Source organism: Passer montanus, unplaced genomic scaffold (genome assembly GCF_014805655.1).
Source record: "Passer montanus isolate IOZ18808 unplaced genomic scaffold, ASM1480565v1 scaffold16, whole genome shotgun sequence".
Classification (NCBI taxonomy): domain Eukaryota; kingdom Metazoa; phylum Chordata; class Aves; order Passeriformes; family Passeridae; genus Passer; species Passer montanus.
The window spans coordinates 4,845,764-4,866,607 of NW_024363160.1; the positions used below are offsets into that span (position 1 = coordinate 4,845,764).

At 37.3% G+C, this 20,844-nt stretch overlaps 1 protein-coding gene across 2 annotated transcripts; it reads left to right on the forward strand.

Annotated features, from left to right (window-relative positions):
- LACTB2 (lactamase beta 2) lies at positions 1-16,137 on the forward strand. 2 transcript variants are annotated; one of them, XM_039702928.1, is made up of 7 exons: positions 1-267; positions 790-953; positions 2,266-2,389; positions 5,252-5,430; positions 9,368-9,516; positions 11,234-11,315; positions 13,946-16,137. In XM_039702928.1, the coding sequence occupies exons 1-7, from the start codon at positions 146-148 to the stop codon at positions 13,987-13,989; spliced, it is 864 nt and encodes a 287-aa protein (XP_039558862.1). In that variant the 5' UTR covers positions 1-145; the 3' UTR covers positions 13,990-16,137. The 2 variants fall into 2 exon arrangements, with proteins under 2 accessions (XP_039558862.1, XP_039558863.1); XM_039702929.1 differs by having other exon boundaries at positions 11,234-11,311.
- The last annotated feature ends 4,707 nt before the right edge of the window (positions 16,138-20,844 follow it).

Consider the following 20,844-nt stretch of genomic DNA (forward strand, 5'->3'; position numbering starts at 1 on the left):
CGGAGCACGGCCACAGAGGCTTCCGCCCTGCCACAGAGCTTGCAGCCGGCCGTAGAGCTTGCACCCGGCCATAGAGCTTGCACCGGGCCGTGCTGCGGCGTCGTGAGGGAAGCGGAGCCGGGATCTCGGGCCGTTCGCTGCGGAGATGGTGTCGCTGCTGCCACGCATCGAGCGGCTCTCGTCGCGGGTGGTGCGGGTGCTGGGCTGCAACCCGGGGCCCATGACCCTGCAGGGCACCAACACGTACCTGGTGGGCTCCGGGCACAGGTACCGAGCGTGCTCGGAGAACGGGGCAGGGCACGGCGCACCCGGCTCCGCTGCCCCGCTTGGGGAGCGTGCGCTGCCTCCAGCTCGAGGGGCCGCTACCCGCCTGTTCCCAAATCCCTGAGTCAGCGCTAAAAAGAGGAAAGAAGCCGTACAGCGTTAACATTTGCGGAGCTGGTGCCCTGAGAGGGCTTGGGCGGGTGGGATTTGGAGTCTGGTCCGGGCGACACTTGGGCCGAGGCCGGGAATTCAGTGAGAGAAGCGAGCATGTGCCTTAGGTACCAAACGGTGGCTTCTGTCACCTGTCGCGGAGTTGTACATGAATGGCCGACACTTATTACTTAGTCCACTTTTTAAATTGTTATGCTGCGGGGGTGGAGTGCCAGGAGGCAAAAGGTGGTGTCTGGATATGGAGACATCCATTATTGCTAAATTTCTATATGTGGGGTTATTTTATTAATATTACTTGACTGTTATGTGAACACTGTTTATTCTCTCCCTGCCTTTTTTGTGGTCCGTGTGTAGAAGAGTCCTTATTGACACTGGAGAGCCAGCTATTCCTGAATATATCAGCTGTTTGAAGCAGGCACTGTCAGAGTTCAACATTGCCATTCAAGAAATTTTAGTGACACACTGGCATCGTGACCATACTGGTGGAATACCTGATATCTGCAAAAACATTCCAAGTGGTAGGCCAGAGACTTCAGATATTGCTGAAAATGTTAAACACATGACAAGAAAAATATTAACTGAATGCTTCTGTGCAGATCAGCTGGATTGTTCTTCTGGAATTATTGTATAAACTGCATGCAATTTCATGATTCTGCTGCAGTGTGTAGATTGAGAGCAATGAATAATCTGAATATAATAGTTGTAGTACTATGTGTACTATAGGTTTTCTTCAATACCTGTGCATTATTTCGTAGTGAATTTTTCTTATGTGTGAATAATGAAAACCTAGATTACTATCAGCATGGTACTAAGAGATGTGAGAAAAACTTGAAAAACTGCTTCTCTTTTACTTGGGCAGCAATTATATATTTATTGGTATTTTCACTTTTGTAAAAACAAATAGCTTGAATTTTGAAAAAGAAATGTGCATAACATTTGGAATTCCTTACAGGAGCCCTTTAGTAGTTGCTGACAAATTCATAAGCCTCAGAGCATGAGGGGAAAGCAGCAGGGCAGTGTGCAAGTAAAGTCTGATCTAAAAATGTGTATTCCATGTTGATAAACAGTAGGAGACAGTTCTGTGTTGGCATCTGAGAAGAGAATAAGCAGAATATGGTAATTCTTAACATTGTTGGACTTTGTCACAAGCTTTGTCACAGGCTTAATTTTGTAAAGTTGCCAGGTGCTTATCTGCAATGAAGCCTGGGCACTACTGAAAACAATTGGTGTCTTGGTGAAGATTTTGGGCTTGCCAGCCTATTAGTGTGGCTGTAAAGACTAGGAAGGAACATGAATGCCTTTCTGGGTTGCTATTTGTAGTTGTTCCAGCCAAGGTGTTTGTATTTTGTGCATTGTTCAGAATGATAAAAGCTGAGAGAGGTTGCAGGTCAAAAAGTCTTCATCCAATTTTAGACAAATGTTGAGTGATACTTCTGTGAATCCTAAAGCAAAATATGAGGGCCAAAATCTTAGTGGCATTGTAAAAAATTGGGGGAATTGGCTCATGAGTCAAGAAGGAACATTTGTAAAATATAATAATTACTGGTCTTTATTCATTTCATTTGAGATTTTTTCCCAACTTCAAATTTGTCACTGGTACAGAGTGCTGTATTCAGGATCAGTGGCTTTCACTGTTTCGTGGTTTTGGCTCTGGAATAAGGCTGCTCTACAAATATAAATATAAACTTTACAGAATTTGGTTTTTTAAAGTTTTGTACTCATACTGTGTGATAATTAATAGTACTTATTCAAAAAGTAACCTGTCTGTGGAATTACCTTTGTTAGTGACAAATTCATAACATCATTTTCTTTGCTTTCCTTAAATATTAGACTCAGAATATCGCATATGTAAGCTCCCTCGTGTCCCTCATTGTGAAGAAACAATAGAAGGAGGACATAAATATTTTTATCTTCAAGATGGAGATGTGATAGAGACAGAGGGAGCCACACTCAGGTAACCATGAATTTCTTCAATTTCTTTTTTCTACCGAATTTTGACATGTACATGTATCCTAATTCCTAATGATTGTCAGTCCATACACCTAATCTTTTCAGCACTTATGCATGTAGACTTCCTATCACGATCCAGCAGGATATGTTAATACAAAGACATTGTTTTTATGAGTGAGGATTATCAAAAAATAGCTTTTGGATTTTGTCTTTATACTCAGCAGAGAGATTAACAATATTTCCCTAGAAAAACACTTTCTGCAGGAAAACCAAATAGAATTTTACATATTTTCTCATCACTCTTACATAATTAGTTACTGTTAAAATTGTGGAAGTCTGTAGTAGTCTGGCTGGATTATTTAGCATGCTTTTCTTTTTACTTTAAAAATATATCCCTAGGAGACTCTAAAACATTCAATACTTAAAATGTAAAATTTTAGACCTTGAACCTGTGAGGTTCTGGTAGGGTGCCAGTTTTGGAGAACTTCTTTCCGTGGCACATACTGTCTATAATGTTAGTCTGCATGAGTGTGAAACAGAAAGCTACTGTGCCTTATGGAAGCACACACACAATAAAAAGGTCTGACCATTCTTTTTTCAGACTCCTTTCACTAACAAGGCATTATTCTTATAAGGACAAAGTTTGCCTGTTTTCCTCATTTTAGGTGGGAACTGGATCCCACTTATAGAATATGTCACTTGGTTGATTGCAAGGAGAAAACATTTTAAAAGAAAAGGAAGGTGTTTTGTCCAAAAGCATTTTATTTTATTAGTGTAAAAATAGAAGTGAAAAGCATCTTATATTGCATACTGAAGACCTTTTACTACCCTAAGTGGCCCATGTTTGGACAAAAATTTGGAGATGGAAAATAATTTTTTTTTATTTCAATCCAAGTGAGTCAAGGATTAGCACATTTTGAAGTTTGGGATTGTGGAGGACCAGGCATAGGCATGTTTTGTCTCAGACATTCTGACTGGAGACAGGGAAATTGTGATTGACAGGGAGAGTCCCCTGGAGGTGGAACAGCATGGTCCTGAGCAAATTTCCTTTTCTGCCTTCAGGTTCAACAGTGCCTCCACCAGTCCCCCACCCCAGCGTGGTGCCTGGAGGGCTCAAACAGGCTGGCTGTGCTGGTGTGGGAGTTGGGAGCTTGTTTAAGGGTGTTGTAAAAATGCAGGGCTTGTAGCCACATGTGAGAAGTTTGTTGTGACAGTTAGGAGCTTGTTGAAGTGTGTCCTTGAAGTGAAGGGCTTCTTCTGAGAAAGAAGGAGCCTTCTTCTTCTGAGCCAGATCGTGGGCTAGTTTATACCAGAAAGCATGGGAGTTCCCAGACACATAGTCTGGTGTCCTCGTTGATCCTGAAGAGAATTTACAACAAACATCACAGCCCCTATGGGTGGGTTGTACCAGGGGTAATGCAGCCAAAGTTTATGGTTGACTAAAAGCATGTATTCTCACCTGAATTAATTCTCACCTGGATTAATCCACTTCAAGGATACTCCTAGACCCATCATTGGTTCCAAAACAGCAGTAACTGCATGTTACATTTTAGTTAGCATAATTCAGGTGTCAGGTTTTCAAGGTGTGCCACAGTGAGGGGGCAAGACATGCTAGCAGCACCTCTCCACACACTGTCTGGCATTCTCTTTCTGCTGTTTTTTCATATTAGTTGTTTGGCTTCCTGGTGAAATTTCATCAAGAGCTGAAGGGGATACCATGTCCCAAAGGTGAGCCCACCAACTTGATTTTGATGTTGCCTCCACAGGGCAATGGTTCACCTGCTTTCTGCTGAGCTCAGTATTCAGTCAGAGCTGGAAGTCATTGCATCAGATGATGCTGCACTTGTGGTCTCCCAGCCCTGCAGCATCCTGGCTGGGAGCTGTGTAGCCTTATCCTGTACACCACCCTTGGCACCACCTCTGTCAGTTCCTGATCACTGTTTTGATGCATCTGCCATTAATGGAAGGTTCTAATGAATGTCAGCAGTGATGCTGGTTGGAGTTGTGTTATTTCATCCTTGGCACGAGCTCTGTCAGTTCCTGATCTCTGCTTTGATGCATCTGCCATTAATGAGAAGGTTCTAATGAATGTCAGCAGTGATGCTGGTTGGAGTTGTGTTATTTCAGTCTGCATCAGCCTCAGCATAGGGTCCTTCTGCTTTTCAGAAATCAGTGTGAAAGGACACCCCAGTGCAGCTCCTTGGCAGCACAGGTTGCCATATACTATAAACATACCCACTGTCCCTTTGCTGCATGCTAATACACTGCTTGTCCAAGCTGTGGGTCCTGAATCCTTACCATGCAGGTGTTTAATGACCTGCACATAAAACAGCTGAAAGACCATGGTTCTCTTTATTTGACAGCTGTGCTATGGGGCTTTCAAGGAAAAATAATTTTTTGGAGACTGAACTTTATCCGGGTCTGGTTCAGAAGTTTGTAGTTAATTTCTAAATGAATAGGTATCATCCTTACCCTCTTTCCAAAGTACAGGGTGTATGTCAAGAACTCCAAGTGTTTCAATCGGGAAATAACATGTCAATTTTACTTTTTAAAGCTTCAGAATAATGCCCTCTATAACAGAAATTCTGCATGGCTAGTCAGCTCCTTTAATGCACTTGTATTATGGTGTGTCATGTAAGTAAAAGCATGCTAGAGGAGGTTGGTGTTCAGTGGATGGTATTAGAAAATGGACTGGGATTAGGCAAAGTGATAACTGTTTACATCAACTTTTCAGCCGTTTTTGGTCAATTTTTTCTTGTTATGGGCTGCTTTGCAAGTGTATTATTTTACCATCATTTGTTCTGGCTTAAAAAATGAAGTATATATGCTGTATGAAAAACATATACTTCTTTTGTTCTTTGAACAGAGTTTTATATACACCAGGACACACTGATGATCATATGGTTTTACATCTAGAAGAAGAAAATGCTGTATTTTCAGGTGACTGTATTTTAGGGGAAGGAACAACAGTAATAGAAGATCTGTCTGATTACATGAAAACTTTGAAAAAGTTGTTAGAAATGAAACCAGATTTGATTTATCCAGGTAAGTGGTTTTAACTGCTCTCTTTTACGGTTTATTTTTTTTAAAATCTCCTCTAAAAATTTGATAATTACTATTCTATTAATACACTATTAATATTCTATTAATTATTATTCTATTAATATACTACTATTACAATCAAACATTACTCCTGATGTAACAATTCAATTTAATAAGCCATAAGCTAAGCTGACTTTGTCATGGGTATCTTTCCTTTCTTAAATTTCTCCATTTCAGGGTGGGTCTTGTCTTTCTATGGCTCCAGGGGCCATAATCTTTCACTGTTGGAATTGTTCAGTGGCAGATTTAGTTTTCTTATATTACTCTATCCCTGTGCTTGAATGTTATCCTGGAAGAAAAAATAATAGTTCTTCTTTTGTTCCTTTTCATCCCCACATACACTCTCAATGTGAGTAACTTAGTAATATTTTTTGAGAGTTGTGTGTCCTTTGCAGTACAGATTAATCACAAATTCATCTTGGAAAGCTGCAGAACTGTAGAGTGGTAATTTTAGTTAATGATTTAGGTTCAATTTTAACAAGAATCAGGAGGCCAAAAATGTTCTAAAAATAATTCCCTGTTCATTCAGTCTGTAGATTTCCTTTAATTCTTTTCCTCTCTCTCCTTCAAACATTGGGAATGCATTTACTTTTCATATATACCATGTCTGTTTGACAAGACTACATTTTAAGAATTCATTATGTAACTACAGTTTAATCTCCTCATTTGCTTTTTCAGAGCTACATCTCAGGATTTTTTCTAACTTTTTCAGTTTCATCTTCAACTTGTACTTGTTCAACAAGCTATGATATCTATGATATCAATTGTGCCTTTTTCCTTTAACTATGTTTAGCATACTGTCTTGTGTTCACTCCTAAAATAGCTTTCTTTTGAAGTATGTGTCCTTTATGATCTTGGCATAAAAATGCTGTTTAAGAAAAGTGTTCTTACATATTCCATAGATGTGGAGGTTGACGTAGACAGAATAGTGACTTGGTCATATTTATTGACTTAATTGACTTAACTAACCAACTTAACTGACTTACCTAATCATTAAAACTAGCAATTTTTTAGCCTCCAGAATCTCAACCAAATGTTTTTCTTTCTTTCTTAATACCTGCAAAATGCAGTCTATTCCTCTAATTGAATTTCTGCCTTCCAAAACCCCATATATGTCAAATTCTGTTTGGTTTATCAATTTTATCTGTTGTATTTCACTCTGTTCTTAATAGTTTTGTATCTAGATTACCCATTCACCAAGGCTGAACATCCCTTTGTTTGTGTATGTTACTGTTTTAACTGTGTTCTTACTGGACTTTCAATTTGGAAGCCATGACATTGTGCATTTTCAGTGATGATAGTTCCAAACCCTCTTAATGCTTAGGTAATTTTCTTTTTTCATCCATGCACCACAAAATGTACATGCAGTTGTGCAAAAAGTGCTATTGCCCAATCAGAACAGTTGGTGATACTGTTGGGTATAACTGCAGCAGAAGTAGTTTTCTTTACCAATACATTCTATATAAGCCAATCACTCTGTGCTGCAGTAATCGGTCTTCATAATACTTGAACTGTTTCCTCCACCAGTGCTTTAGCAGTCATGTGGTAGCCTCAGAATTGCATGAATTTTTGTAACAAACTAACTGCTGTCTACCTGACAGTAGGTGAATTTTGTCAATCCATCCCCTTCTACGTTTCTTTTTTAATTTAATGTGGGAGTAACTCAGGCACAACACTCAGGATATCTAATTACAGATAAAATTTTATAAGAATCCTTGGGACAAGAAAACTGCATTTTAGTCAGCAGAGGGCTCCCCATCCTGTCATAATAAACAATTTTCCTTGGTAATACAGAAAAAAATGGTACCGGCATTAGGAATTTGTGGAAGATTTCATGACCCAATTGTTTTCTTCACTTCTGTCCTTTGTGCTGTAATTTAAAGTAAGAGAATCTCACATTTCACAATGTGTTACGAGAAAATAATGTGAATCTGTCTGCAATTAAAGCTGAATTCATGCAAAGACAGTCATATTTCGAGAGTGCTTTTCATATGCTCAGAAACATTTTACTTTTATTCAGATATTAATCCATTTATTCATTAATAAATAAATAGCTGTACTGCTGTCCCTGAAAAATGATGGATGGGAAAGTTCCAAATCTGGATTTAGTTCCAGGCTTTCTGAGATCATTTTAATGTACATGTATGCATACACAACAGCTATGGATCAGATGATGTGACGGATATGAAGTCCCTTTAACTTTGCAAAATGTGGGCTCCATTTCGGGTTCTGACATTGGTCTTGTAGTCTAAGTCACTTAAGTCACTTGGAAGAATAGGGCCAGGTTTTAAGAATGCTTTGTGATTCCATGTGCAACCCTTAATTTGAATTGCTTCAATGAGACTTCCATCATTAGAGAATGCAAGAGAATGGACAGTTAACATTACAGTCTCTTTGTATATCTTGCTATGTTTTTTCTAAATTTTTTTTTAAGTTCTGGATATATAAATGCTAACAGTAGAGATACTTGTTATACTTGTAATCTATTTTGTAAGGAAAAATAGCTTCATATTATATATGTTTGAAATCATTAAATATAAATGCATATGCCAGTACAGCTTTATGTTTGCACATTACATATCTTTTATTTATAATACTTGCTTAAACAAGGTAAGTTTCAATGTATACTTAGTAATTTCAGACATGCTGAAGTGAGTGTAAGTTGAGATGTATAAATATTTTGACTTACAGAAGGATAGATTCTTTTGACACTTTAGTTCAAAACATGAAAAATCAGTTGCTCTTTTTCTGTAAGCTGCCTGTCATCAGGCAAAATAAGCTTTGATTGTAAAAGCTTAAAATTTAAAAACCCATTTAATCAGTAAACCCAAAGGTACAAGTAAAGAATTATGGTGATTTTTTTTAATAGTTAGAGAACCCCAAAAGAAACTTACTATGATAATACCAAATAACTTCTAAAAGAAAGCTATAGTTTTTTACAGTAGTTTCTTTTCTACTAATTTCATAAATTAGTAGAATTACTTAGAGTTTGCACTCAGAGGGCAAAGCTGGAAGTTGCTGCTGCTACTTCAGGCGAGTTGTAAAGGCAAAGAAATAGGAAACCTTGCTATAAAAAGTATGTGATGAATGTTTGTGCAAGTCAATTCCTCTAAAGGTTAGTGCTTTACCAATTAAGCCTTTTCATAATGTGATTCAAAGACCTTTAAGTAAGTTGAACATTTCTGATCTGCCACAGTCAGTCCAGGGAAAAATATGTTTTGCTTATTAACCAGCCAGACATAAAATGATCCACCTGTAACTTTGCTTGTGCCTTCCATTTTTCCTGCCCTGACGCATTCTGACCGCCCCTCTTGTTTTCTATTTTTTTTATCATACTCATGACAGTGTTTTTAGAGATGTAAAATACAGTGTATGAATCAGTTTTGAAGATTTGTTCAGGAAAATTACCAGTCACAATTAAAGATGTCACCTTGGTGTTTGCCCCAACAGGACAGTAGTACCTGAGTCATTTGCATCGGCCATTATTGTTCAAAGGCCAGTATCAGTTTAAATCATTAATGTCAGTATCCTTTGGGCAGAGGAAGACAAGCAAATAGAGATAATACAGTAATCTAAATCTCATCTTTTAAATCTATTCAGCAGTGAACTCCTTTCCTTTTTTCTAATGGCCTGAAGTAGTCTTCCCTTGCTTTCCTTATTCCATCTGAAGTATTCCCTTTTCCCCGTTCAGTCTTTCAATATCCTAATTCTTCCTTTCCATCTTAATGTTTTGCAGATGCAGACTGTAATACAGACAGTCAGATCTTTTTCTCATGGCTTTTAAATCTAAAGTTTACATAAGAATGTTTCAATTATTCAATAGCATACTTAATTACAAATGTAAGTAATAGTGCTCTGGTACATGTGTTTTGATTTTTAGGCCATGGCCCAGTAGTACGTGATGCAAATACTAGAATCCAAAACTACATTTCTCACCGACTTGCACGTGAGCAGCAAATTCTAAATGTTTTCCAGAAGAATACTGGGAAATCATATACATCCTCAGAGCTTGTAAAGATGGTATACAAGGTAATTGTTGATCAAAAGTTTTTAGGTCAAACTAAAGAAAATTGAGATTAGGTTCATAAAACTTGTACGTAACAGTAATGGTCATTGAGTGAAAATCATGGTGGCTCTTTGAAAGGGGTAAAAAAATATTTCTGCCTTTTCAGGGTTCAGTTATGACTGTGCCTTTAAGCACTTAATTGGAGTGACGCCCACATGATTCTTACAAACTTGTTTAACTATCCAAGTCTTAGGCACAGTTTAATAAGACTAAGTAAAAATTAAATTGTAGTGCTTCGTTCAAAGTGAAAAGTATGACATGACTGTTAGTTGTGGATTTTCCAAAGTGTGTTTGGGGTCTCCTGAAGAATGGTTGAAAACTTTGAGTTCTTGATTTATCAGTAGGTTACAGGTGAACTGCAGTTCCACAGCACAGAGAAGGATTTTGCAGTTCATATGTTGGATAGCTTGTATATGTCCTTACACTGGTGTAAGAGTACATTGTTGCTACTTCATCATTCTTCATGTAACCTCTTCATTTTTTCCCTGTGGTGTGGAGTTGCCCTCCTAATAAGCAGAGGTAAGAGATACAGTATTTCTGCTGTGGAGGAAGATGTCAAAGTTGCCAGTGGCTGTGGCTTGTGAACTGGTCTGGAACAGCTTCACAGCTCATTTTTGGTGGTTCTGTTGATACCTAGTTTCCAAAAGAATGACTGTATCACAGTGAGCATTTTGCAGTGCTAATGACCTATGGCCATTCAGCTTCTGCAGTTCTCCTGCCTGATGAACTAGTTTTTAAGTATAGAGCCATTCTCGTGTTTCTGTAAATCACAAACCACTTTTACTGTCTATGTAAGATTTTTTTTTCAGTACTATTACAGCTTGATACTCCAAAAAAATATACATGCTTTCAAAGTACTCTCAAGGTTCACAATTTATTTATTTAGTTTGCTAGTGAATTTTCCTGCCACACATTATTTGAAGAACTTTTTAATTTTCAAAAAGGAAAAAAATAGCTTTACCTTTAGGATGATAGAACTAGAGAGGAAAATTTTGAGCAGTCATCATACAATCATAGAATGGTTTGGGTTAAAAGGGACTTTAAAGGTCAGCAGTTTCTATCACCCCTGCCATGGACAGAGACACTTTCCACAAGACCAGGTTGTCTAAAGCCCTATCCACCTTGTCCTTGGATCCTGCTAGGGCTGAGGAGTCCACAGCTTTTCTGGGCAGCAGGTGTTACTGCTTTTTACAAAATGAGCATTGAAGAATTGTAAGAGATATTTTGTCCTCCTGAAGCTGTCACATTTTTTTGTTTACTCATTTACAGATACTAATTGCTACAGGATATTTAAACCTTTGCAAATGTTGTCATGGAATAGAAGGGACAGTTGTCTGTGGAGAAATGCATCATAAATTTGTCTTTAAAAACATTCAGCTACACTGACAGCCCAGGGCAGATCAAGCTCAGAAGAGAAGTCTTCTTTAGTGCTGGCCAAAGTTTTCATCATACCAATGTATAATGCAAAGTAAACAAAAATGTGTTCTTAGACTGCTCATTTAACTGGTGTAAAGTTGATTTACTCATCTTAGTTTCCTGTTGTTACATAACTCACTGAATGTTCCCATACTGATTCAGAGGAGGAAAATCTGTGGTAATAAACCATGGATTCCATATATTGAAAAAATAATTTATGGGTATTTAAACAAATATAAAATGCATATTTTTTGTTCCCATTAGGAAATCCCTGAGAATTTACTTCCAGCAGCAGAACATAACCTCCTAGTCCACTTGAAGAAGCTGGAAAAAGAAGGAAAAGTGTGTAAGTTGTGGAAGGAGGGTCATTTTCATTTTGATGTTGTATTCCCTATTTCTTACATTATTTTATTGCCTTATTTTCTAGGGGGGGAAATGCAATTTTTTGCAGTAGCTGTCCATCAGACAAATTAGACTAATGTACAGAATGGTTGTACAGTATTCATAAACTTTTAGAAAGTATTTTACTAAGAAGTAGAGTAATGTACAGAATGGTTGTACAGTATTCATAAACTTTTAGAAAGTATTTTACTAAGTATTTGAGTGCTTAGAGCTCAGATTACTGCAATGAATATACCTTAAAATTCCACAGAATACATTCCTAATGCTAGCATTTATACCTTTTTGTATTTCCTAAATATGCATGTATGCAGCATTTTATGGGTTTACATTTAAGTTTCTGCCCATGCTAAATATTTTTGCCTATTTTTGTGTGCATGTGTTACAGAGATGGTTAAAATCATGCAGTGTAAATTTTTGCAATTACTGATTAGTACAGTACCTAAGTAGAGCTGCTGTATTTAGTTTAGTGTTTTTACACTGTGCCTTTACTCATAGTGAACTAGGTGAAGTATTGTTTCTGTAATAGCATATGCATATGGAAATGTTACTCAGCTAAAGCTTAGGAAAATATTTCTTCCTGTACAATACATGACTGCACTCAGGACTGTCTATTTATAAGTAAATAATTACATTAATTTACAGCAGCAGCAGATTTTTACCATTTACCAACCTGAATAACAACATGAAATTAGCGTATTTTTTCAACTTAGACCCTCTGTTTATCTTACTGATAGAATGGCTACTAGGTACTCACTGAACAATTGAGACTGAATTTTTGTAGTAATAATAACAACCTGCTGTTTATTCAAGGGAAATGGAATAGAGTTACATGAATACAGTCATCACTGAAGTATAGAAAATGTTCTCTTTGGGCTTATTTTGTTCAGAATGCCATGGAAACTTTACCAGCATGGTACTTACTGCACCAGCTTTTAAGTATTGAAATTCTTGGTTATTAACATACATCATTGATCTGTGCATTTCTCCAATTCTGTGCTACTAGATTCATTAAGGCCATGAGGTGCTGACTGTTTATCCCTTCTCTTCACTCACAAAGTAGTTAAAGCAACAGCTTTTTCTGTTGAGATCAAATAGTGGATAAATTAACTTTTTCTTTAAAGATAGTCTTCCCTACAAGAGTGTCTTCATTTTGAATGCCCAGGAAATAATTTGGTTGAGTGAGCTATTGACTTAAGGGTTTGTTTTCTCAAAAACCACCCTTTTCATGTTTACTGAACAAAAACAACTCAGTTTTTCTCAGAAATCACATTTTAGTTTTGAAGAGAGACCAGATGCAGTCATGTATCTGTTCATGAAGTATCAACTACTTGATATTATTAGAAAGGTTAAATAGTTAGAGGAGATGCTAATCAGAACAATTCTTGGGACTCTCCTACTCCATTTGGAGGCCGTTGATTCAGGCGTGTCTTGCTTTCCTGGAAGCACAAGATGTACCCTTTGAAGCTTGTTTTGTTTTTTAAACTTGAATTTGTGGGCACAGACAAAGTGAGAAGCAATCTCATTAGAACACTTGGGGTTGTTGAATTTTTAAATACAAGCTTAGACCCAGACCTATGGTAAATGCTTAACATCACATGACCTTTACACATACACATTTTTCAGTTCACATTAAGGGCGTCTGTTGGGGAAGACTGATTCTGTTGATTCTGAGCATGTAGCATTCAAATGCTTGTGTACTCATGGTAATTGCTCATTTGATTTTAATATCCTTTGATGCCCTTTCCACATTTTCCAAGACCTTGCAGCATCTCAAGTTTTGTTCTCATTATGGAGGACTTGAGCTGTAGACATAACACTGTCTTGCTTAATTTTTTCCAAAGGAACATCTTGTCAGTATCAATAATGAATATGACAGGCATATTACAACCTTACAAGTGAGTTACTCACTGCAAATGATGGCCATATGCTGCCTGCTGCAGTCATTAATTACCCACTCAATATCAGGGATTGCGGATTTTGTCGGTACATAACTTTTATAACTGCATTTGGGAGCAACACTACCTCTTAATTCAAACAAAAATGTTGGTCTTGTGACTTAAAACAGAAATAATGTCTTATAAGCAGGAGTGTGGCACAATGCACACTTGTAAGCTTTATCCCATGGTTCATTGTTGGATATAAATAATTGGTCATTGTTTCACATCATAGCTGATGAAGAGATAAAAATAATTTATGTGTTCTTAATTTAGGAGCACAGACTTTTTTCCATCTAAAGGTTATACATTTCAGAAAATGCAACAAGCACTCTACTACCTCAGATTTCTTAATATCTAGAAAGTTTAATATACCAAAATTTAAATAACTAGAGGATTATTAAGACCTTTTTATTAATCACTCTTTATACTGCTAGATTACATTGTGAAATAGTTAATGTTTATCACCTTCAATTAAAACTGAACACTGCCACAAAGGAAAGTATTTCATTAGTTTTAATAATAAATGTCATGTGTAGACATACATATTCATGTGCAGGTTAAGTTTGGGATAATCTAATGTTTATAAATAAAATCTAAGTATTGGTTTGTAACTAATTTGGTTTCTTTTTCTTAACAGTACGTGATGAAACTCCCAGCTTCAGATGGAAAAACAATTTATAAGTTAGGCGAGATTGCCCAGGAATATATTTAATCTGCATGGTTGCTGTATGAAAAATCATAACAATGAGCCGGGACTATCTGTAAAATAAAAACTAATTTTTACTTGGTTTTTAAAAAAGTGGTAAAAATTTTAAAGCAATGTTACAGTAAGTTAACTGATGTTTTTCGCATTCTACTTTATTGGAATTTCAAAATACTCTGGTGGGTACTGAGTTAGTAAAATGGAATGAGTGTGAAGAATTGAATCCTACCTTTGTTATAAAGTGCTGAGTTTTATCATTGGTAGCAAAAGACAAATAGCAAGATCTTATAAACTTAATATTATAGTATCCTAAAGTAATATTCTAAATCAAATAAATCACATATATAAAAGAAATCTCTAGTAAAAAAACAGGAAATATGTTATTCTAAACCTGGTTTCACCTGCTTGTGCTTCTCAAAAAGTGATTTTCTAAGAAGTTATCTGTACATTCTAAAAAACCAAGTTATTTTTTGCTAACAGGTGTAATACTGGGGTTTATGTTCCATTTCTAATTCAGCTGACTGTGCTTGTCTTTGCTGGTTGCTCAGTGCAATAGGTTTTAACAAACACTATAAGTAATTGTAGACTTTTGGGTTTTTTGGTGGAAACACCATTTCTATGGAATTCATTGAAAGGATTCATTAATTTTAACTAACAAGTGTCAAAAAATGCACAGAGTTGGAGCAGACTCTTAAATTCTTTGTAAGATTCTGCAAGAATTTGATTAAAAAGCTGTATAAATTGAGATATGTATTACACGCCGTATTAAATTTTGCTGTTAATCCGCTTAAAGTAGAAATACTTCAACTAAAAGGTTGTATTTGGTTGTAAAATACTGTACAGTGTATTAAAATATGTTTGGAGATTAATTTAAACTGCAAGTTCAGTTCTCTGTGAACCTTCCACTTGCAGTATAGTACATAAATATTTGCATTACTTTGTCTGTTCAAAGTGTGTGACATTTGATGATATATGTATTTCCTATAGTATTACTCGGCCTTAAAAAACAAAAGCAGATCTGAGATGTTTGAAAATACCAAGGACAAATACATGTCCTTGAAAACCTTTGACCACTCAATCCTGTACCCTCATTTGTGAAACATGCATATATGTTCGGGTTCTTAAGGCATGTCTTAATAATTGACATTATTTTATGAAGCTGATGGCATTTGTTCTGATCAGCTGAGACAAATCCAAAACAAAAATACTCACCGGAATAGCAACTCAAAACAGGAATAGCAACGCAAAACTGAAATCATATTCTGAGGTAGTGGGCAGACCCCTAAAGAAGGGAAATAATTACTTTCTGTAAAGATGATGCTTCTTGCAAACTTCACTGATCTGAAATTTAGCCACATGCTCACTTTAACTTTTTCTGCAGTGCCATTTTGAGGCCTTTCTCAGGTCTGCTAGGTTTCTATTTTCTATTTACTTACATTTTTCCAGACACTTTTTATCCCTTCCTCCCACGAACTTTTTTTTCCTTCAATTCCTTTTGGAATAATTACTTAGTTTTCAAATGGACTTCTTTCCATTAATAATTACCTTTCCTGTACCTATTCCATGAATTTATAGTTACTTTTGCCATTGCTAGGCATAAAAACCTAACTACCGCTGCTTTTTTGAAAAATATAAAAGGACAATTCACATACTCTGAATGGTGTCATTTTGCTTGAAGACAACAGAAGTGTCAGTGAAATGACAGTTTCCTGTCGCGAGGTCTGAGAACCTAAGACAGCAGGAAACTGGTATGAAGAGCTGGTGTCTCATTACCTTTCTGAGCTAAAGAAGAAATCTAATGTCGCTTAATGATTTTCTTCTGTTTTACTGTAAATTTTGGAATACATGGAAATGGCTTTAGAATGCACTTAAAGAATTGTTGGGACTTGCAGGCGGTGAAGAAAGCAAGAGGACACAAATGGAAAACTCCATGTTCTGTGCTGTGCTGCAGCAAATGCCTGATGTCTTCCCAAAAAAAAAAAAAAGGAAAAAGGCTGTTTAACCAGACAAGTCATTAATGATTGTATATGGTGTCTTTGGAATATTAAGAGCAGAAATTGCACTGTTACTGATATATATATATATGATGTATAATAAAGGATATTTGGCTATGACATCTTGAAAAAGTGTCAAGGCTCCTTGTTATGTCAAATGGAATGTTTATTTTAAAGAGTTGGCAATGTAAGATATGTCATGTACATACAAAAAGGGGCATTAGCCCTTTCATGTGAATGTGTTCCTCTGTTGAGAATGCATTAATGCATTAAAAGTTACAAATAAAAAGAGGGGAGGGGGCTATATGTGAATGTGCTCCTTTGTTGAGAATGCATTAAAAGTTACAAATAAAAAGAGGGGAGGGGGCTATTTCTGTTTTAACAGGTTAGAAGGGCTAATAATACTAGTTGCTGGGATGACTTTCTAAACAGCTGGGGACAGAAGGAAACACAAACCATGTTTCCAACCTTCCTGCCAGCTAATTTCAAGATCGTGTCCTGAGAAGTGACATAATTTGTTACATTTAAGACCTAGACATTTGATGATATATACTGTGGATAGATAGAAGGTAGGAGAATAGAGATAGTGGTGAAGGTAATCTCACCCCTAAGGAGTTACAGCTGTGCTAATTATCAAGAATGAAGAACAAGCCTGCCCTTAATGGGCTACAGCTGGATCCAATTAAGAGGGGTACTATAAAAGAGTAGGTTGGCTGGTTGAGATGGAGTTTGTTGGCTGTGCGGAGGAGGAGTCAGTGCTGTGAGGAGCTGCCCATGAGAAATCACCAAGAAGGTATGAAAGCTTTGCAAAAAGATAGTAGCAATTGGTGACCCTGACGTGATCAAGGACCCAGGATGGTGCTGGGTTCCCCCCAACAAGATGGCAACAATTGGTGATCCTGATGTGATCAAGGACCCAGGATGGTGCTGGGTTCCCCCTGAATGGCAGTGTGTGCAGCAGGACACAAGCTGTGTGACAGAAGTGGCAAATGGCATGGCCACAGCAGCAGGGGGTGCCTCAGCAATAGCATGGCTCCCAAGGAGTACAGGGGCAGGTTTGCTAAGTCACTGCAGTATGAGCACTGGAACAAAAGCAATGTGGAGCTCTGAGGGGCAGAGTCAGGGCTGCACAGACACCATGTAAGAGAAGCCTTCTAAAGTTGTATAGTGGCCAAGTAACCCGACGTGATTGGGAGTGGGCTGTAGGGCGAGGTGCAGCTGGAGATGGAGCCCAGCGTAGCATTGAGAGCAGCAGAGGAAGCTGCCTGGTCCGGACCTGACAGAGTTTGACACCTGAGGTACAGGTGAGCCACTGGGGACACAAGGAGAAATAATAACATATCGAGTGCTGAACAGATTGTTTGATATATGTGGAAAGAAATAATAAAAAAAAAAAGACTGTGAAATATAGTGTCAAAAAGGGAGCAAGGCAGCTGCAGATTGGGCTGCCACCTGGAAATCACTTTATAAGACTTTAAAAGAATAGAAAACAGAGCAAGACAAGAGAGGCTTGCAGTGATCAACTAATACAACAAAAACTGTAGAAAGAAGAAAAGAATTATTAAAACAGCAGTGGAGGCTGGGGAAAGAGTATCTATTATTTAGTATGGTGTATTTGTTTGCTAATGAAACGTGCATTTTGTTTGTGAATTGCAGCTATGAATCTTTGATTAAGCATAAGTTTAAAAGTTTATATTCCATAAGCATAAGTACACTTGACAAATGCTGGATCAATGTTATTCAAAATTCTATAGCTAGCTGTTGATTTGTTGCTGTCTTAATATATAGTCTTTAACTTATTCTTGTGAGTTACCTTATAAAAGTTGTACAGCTGTGGATATTGTCAATACTCTGGAGATATAAATATAAAGGTTTCTAATTATACGTAATGTAAGTTTGGGTAATCATTTAATATAAAAGTTTCTGATAATATGTAATGTAAGTTTAGATAACTAATCAAAGTCAGCACAAACACATTCCAAAATTAAACAGAAATTACACAAAAAACTATTATACTGGGTTTGCTATCTTCTGTGAAAAGCCCTGCAAAAGATAGCAAACACAGCATTAGTTTAACTCATTCTTGTGAGTTAATCTTTGATTAAGCAATTAGACATATATCTAAAGATTTTGATGATAAGTACTCTCTGAATTTAGAAAATGAATCAAGTCTATACTGTGAAAAAGCAAAACTGAATTAGAATTTAAAAATGTATACTTTCACTGTGATATAGAAGTCTAAGCACAAGGGTTTTTAGTGATGAACCTTAAGTTGATGTTCTAGATTTTGAAAAGCAAAACAAAATCAGAACTTAAAAACATATGTTCTTACTGTGATATGTTGCCTGAACATTCATATAACTTTAAGTCCTAAGTAATATATGTGAATATGTTATAATGTCAATTTACTTAAACATAACTTTCTAAAGATACTACAGCTTTGTAATTAAAAGAAAAAAAGGAATTGTGGATAGATAGAAGGTAGGAGAATAGAGATAGTGGTGAAGGTAATCTCACCCCTAAGGAGTTACAGCTAATTTACTTAAACGTAACTTTCTAAAGATACTACAGCTTTATAATGAAAAGGAAAAAAAGGAATTGTCAATAGATAGAAAGTAGGAGAATAGAGATAGTGGTGAAGATAATCTCACCCCTAAGGAGTTACAGCTGTGCTAATTATCAAGAATGAAGAACAAGCCTGCCCTTAATGGGCTACAGCTGGATCCAATTAAGGGTATTATAAAAGAGCAGGTTGGCTGGTCGAGATAGAGATGTACTCACCCCTAAGGAGTTACAGCTGTGCTAATTATCAAGAATGAAGAACAAGCCTGCCCTTAATGGGCTACAGCTGGATCCAATTAAGAAGGGTATTATAAAAGAGCAGGTTGGCTGGTCAAGATAGAGATGTAAGATGGAGTTTGTTGGCTGTGCAGAAGAAGAGTCAGTGCTGTGAAGAACTACCCATGAGAAATCACCAAGAAGGTATGAAAGCTTTGCAAAAAGATAGCAACAATATACCATTTGATTGTATATATCATCATATTTTTCAAGTTTTTCATTCTGTTACTTACCGATTTGGTTATTTATATTTGTTTTAAAATATTTTTCTTGGTTCTCTCTTTAAGCATGCTTAAATTCAGGAAAGGTTCCCAAGTAGAAAGCTGTTTGTGTCTTGCTACTGCAGGTGTCATAATATGCTTCCTGACAAAGTCTCCGCAATCTTGCCACCTGAAACGCTGTATTTGGTTTGGTTGGGAAGGTTTTGGGACACACATGCACATGATGGTGGCTTCTGTGATAAGATTACCATCTGACTCATATTGTAGGGGACTTCCTTCCTAAATAACGTGATCAATTTGGAGCCTAGTGTTGGAAAATACGGATGTCTGGAAAGAAACATGGCAAATGTATACTGTCCATCCATGGCAAGCAGCAGACTGAGGGTGGAGCATCCCACTTGGCCTGCTCACATACAAAACTTCATGTGGCAGAAGAGGAAACTCCTGATAAAAGGAAGGTGTGGAAACCTCAGGTGGGGCAACAAGATGCCTTGTTTTCCATTTCAGTGTAGCAGTTTGCAGTGTAGCATCAGGACAAGCACGCAGCCAAGCTGAACTGAGGGCCTGTATGACAGGATATCTAGCCAGGCACTTGAGACACTTGCTGATTAAAACTTGAGGAAAGCAGTTCCACTTAAGTCCTGTTTGTTATGTTCTGTGGAGATTAGATAACCTGATTTCTTTTAAGCCTGAGGTGGAAAATAGATGCAAACTTATATTGCAAAATGGAGTCCAATTTTAAAAACTTGAGGAAAGCAGTCTTGTTCCGCTTAAGTCCTGTTTGTTATGTTCTGTGGAGATTAGATAACCTGATTTCTTTTAAGCCTGAGGTGGGAAATAGATGCAAACTTATATTGCAAAATGGAGTCCAATTTTTATTCCAACCCAGTGTATTTTACAGGTACAGTATGTTCCATCCATGACTATACTGTATGCAGTCAGGGATATACTTTCACATTGATATTGTTAAAATAATGTCCTGCTTATTTTACATTTACACAATACTGGTACACTCAGGGGATTAAGGCATTTCTAGAATATAAAACATCTTGGGACTAAAATATGAATGCTCCTTCTGTTTAAACTTAAAAAAAAATCCAGCTGTGAAGGGAAATTTTTCTGTAGCTTTTTCTGTATTTTTAAGTGTCCTAGATCATCTCCAGACACCAAATATAGCTGTCTCATTATAAATTCATAGGAAATCTGTGAACATCTACGCAGCTGATGAAGGTGTTTCATAGTTGAAAAACCTGGTCTTGCACAGATCGATCTGTTCCATGAGTCACTGCTCCATACAATTAGAAGAAATCAACCTTTTTAAAACCACTCACACAATTAATTTGGTGCAATACCAAATAGCTAAGCCTTAATTTCTTGGTATTTGTTCATAAGCTGCCGGCAGCAAAAGCCATTCTGACAACACTAAATTTCAGCTATAAATTAGTCAGTTTCTTTATATTTCTTTTCCCTATATCCACTGGGACTATCTGCCTAACAGCAGCTTTAACAAATAAAGACAGCACGAATTTTGCAAGAAGAACCTCTGAATTCAGCCTGGATCAGCGTTCGTTTCTCAGACCTCTTCGCTCATTGTTTTATCCTGCCAGGAGCCTTCTCTTACTGGGTTGGGTTTTTTTGCTGGGCCGGTGCGCAGCGTGGCTTCGGGCTGCCAAGGCGAGTATGCGGCCGTCACTGCCAGCACGGGTGGCTCGGCTCGGCTGCGCTGACGGGCCCCGGGTTGGTGGGTTTGAATTGGCGGGCCTGGCCCCGCCGCCGGCCG

Excerpts from the sequence above, each read along its gene's own strand:
- LACTB2 (XM_039702929.1), top strand. The coding sequence starts at position 146 with ATGGTGTCGCTGCTGCCACGCATCGAGCGGCTCTCGTCGCGGGTGGTG. Across the intron at positions 954-2,265 it reads CTGCAAAAACATTCCAAGTG|ACTCAGAATATCGCATATGT; the intron begins GTAGGCCAGAGA and ends CTTAAATATTAG. Across the intron at positions 11,312-13,945 it reads AGCTGGAAAAAGAAGGAAAA|TACGTGATGAAACTCCCAGC; the intron begins GTGTGTAAGTTG and ends TTTTCTTAACAG.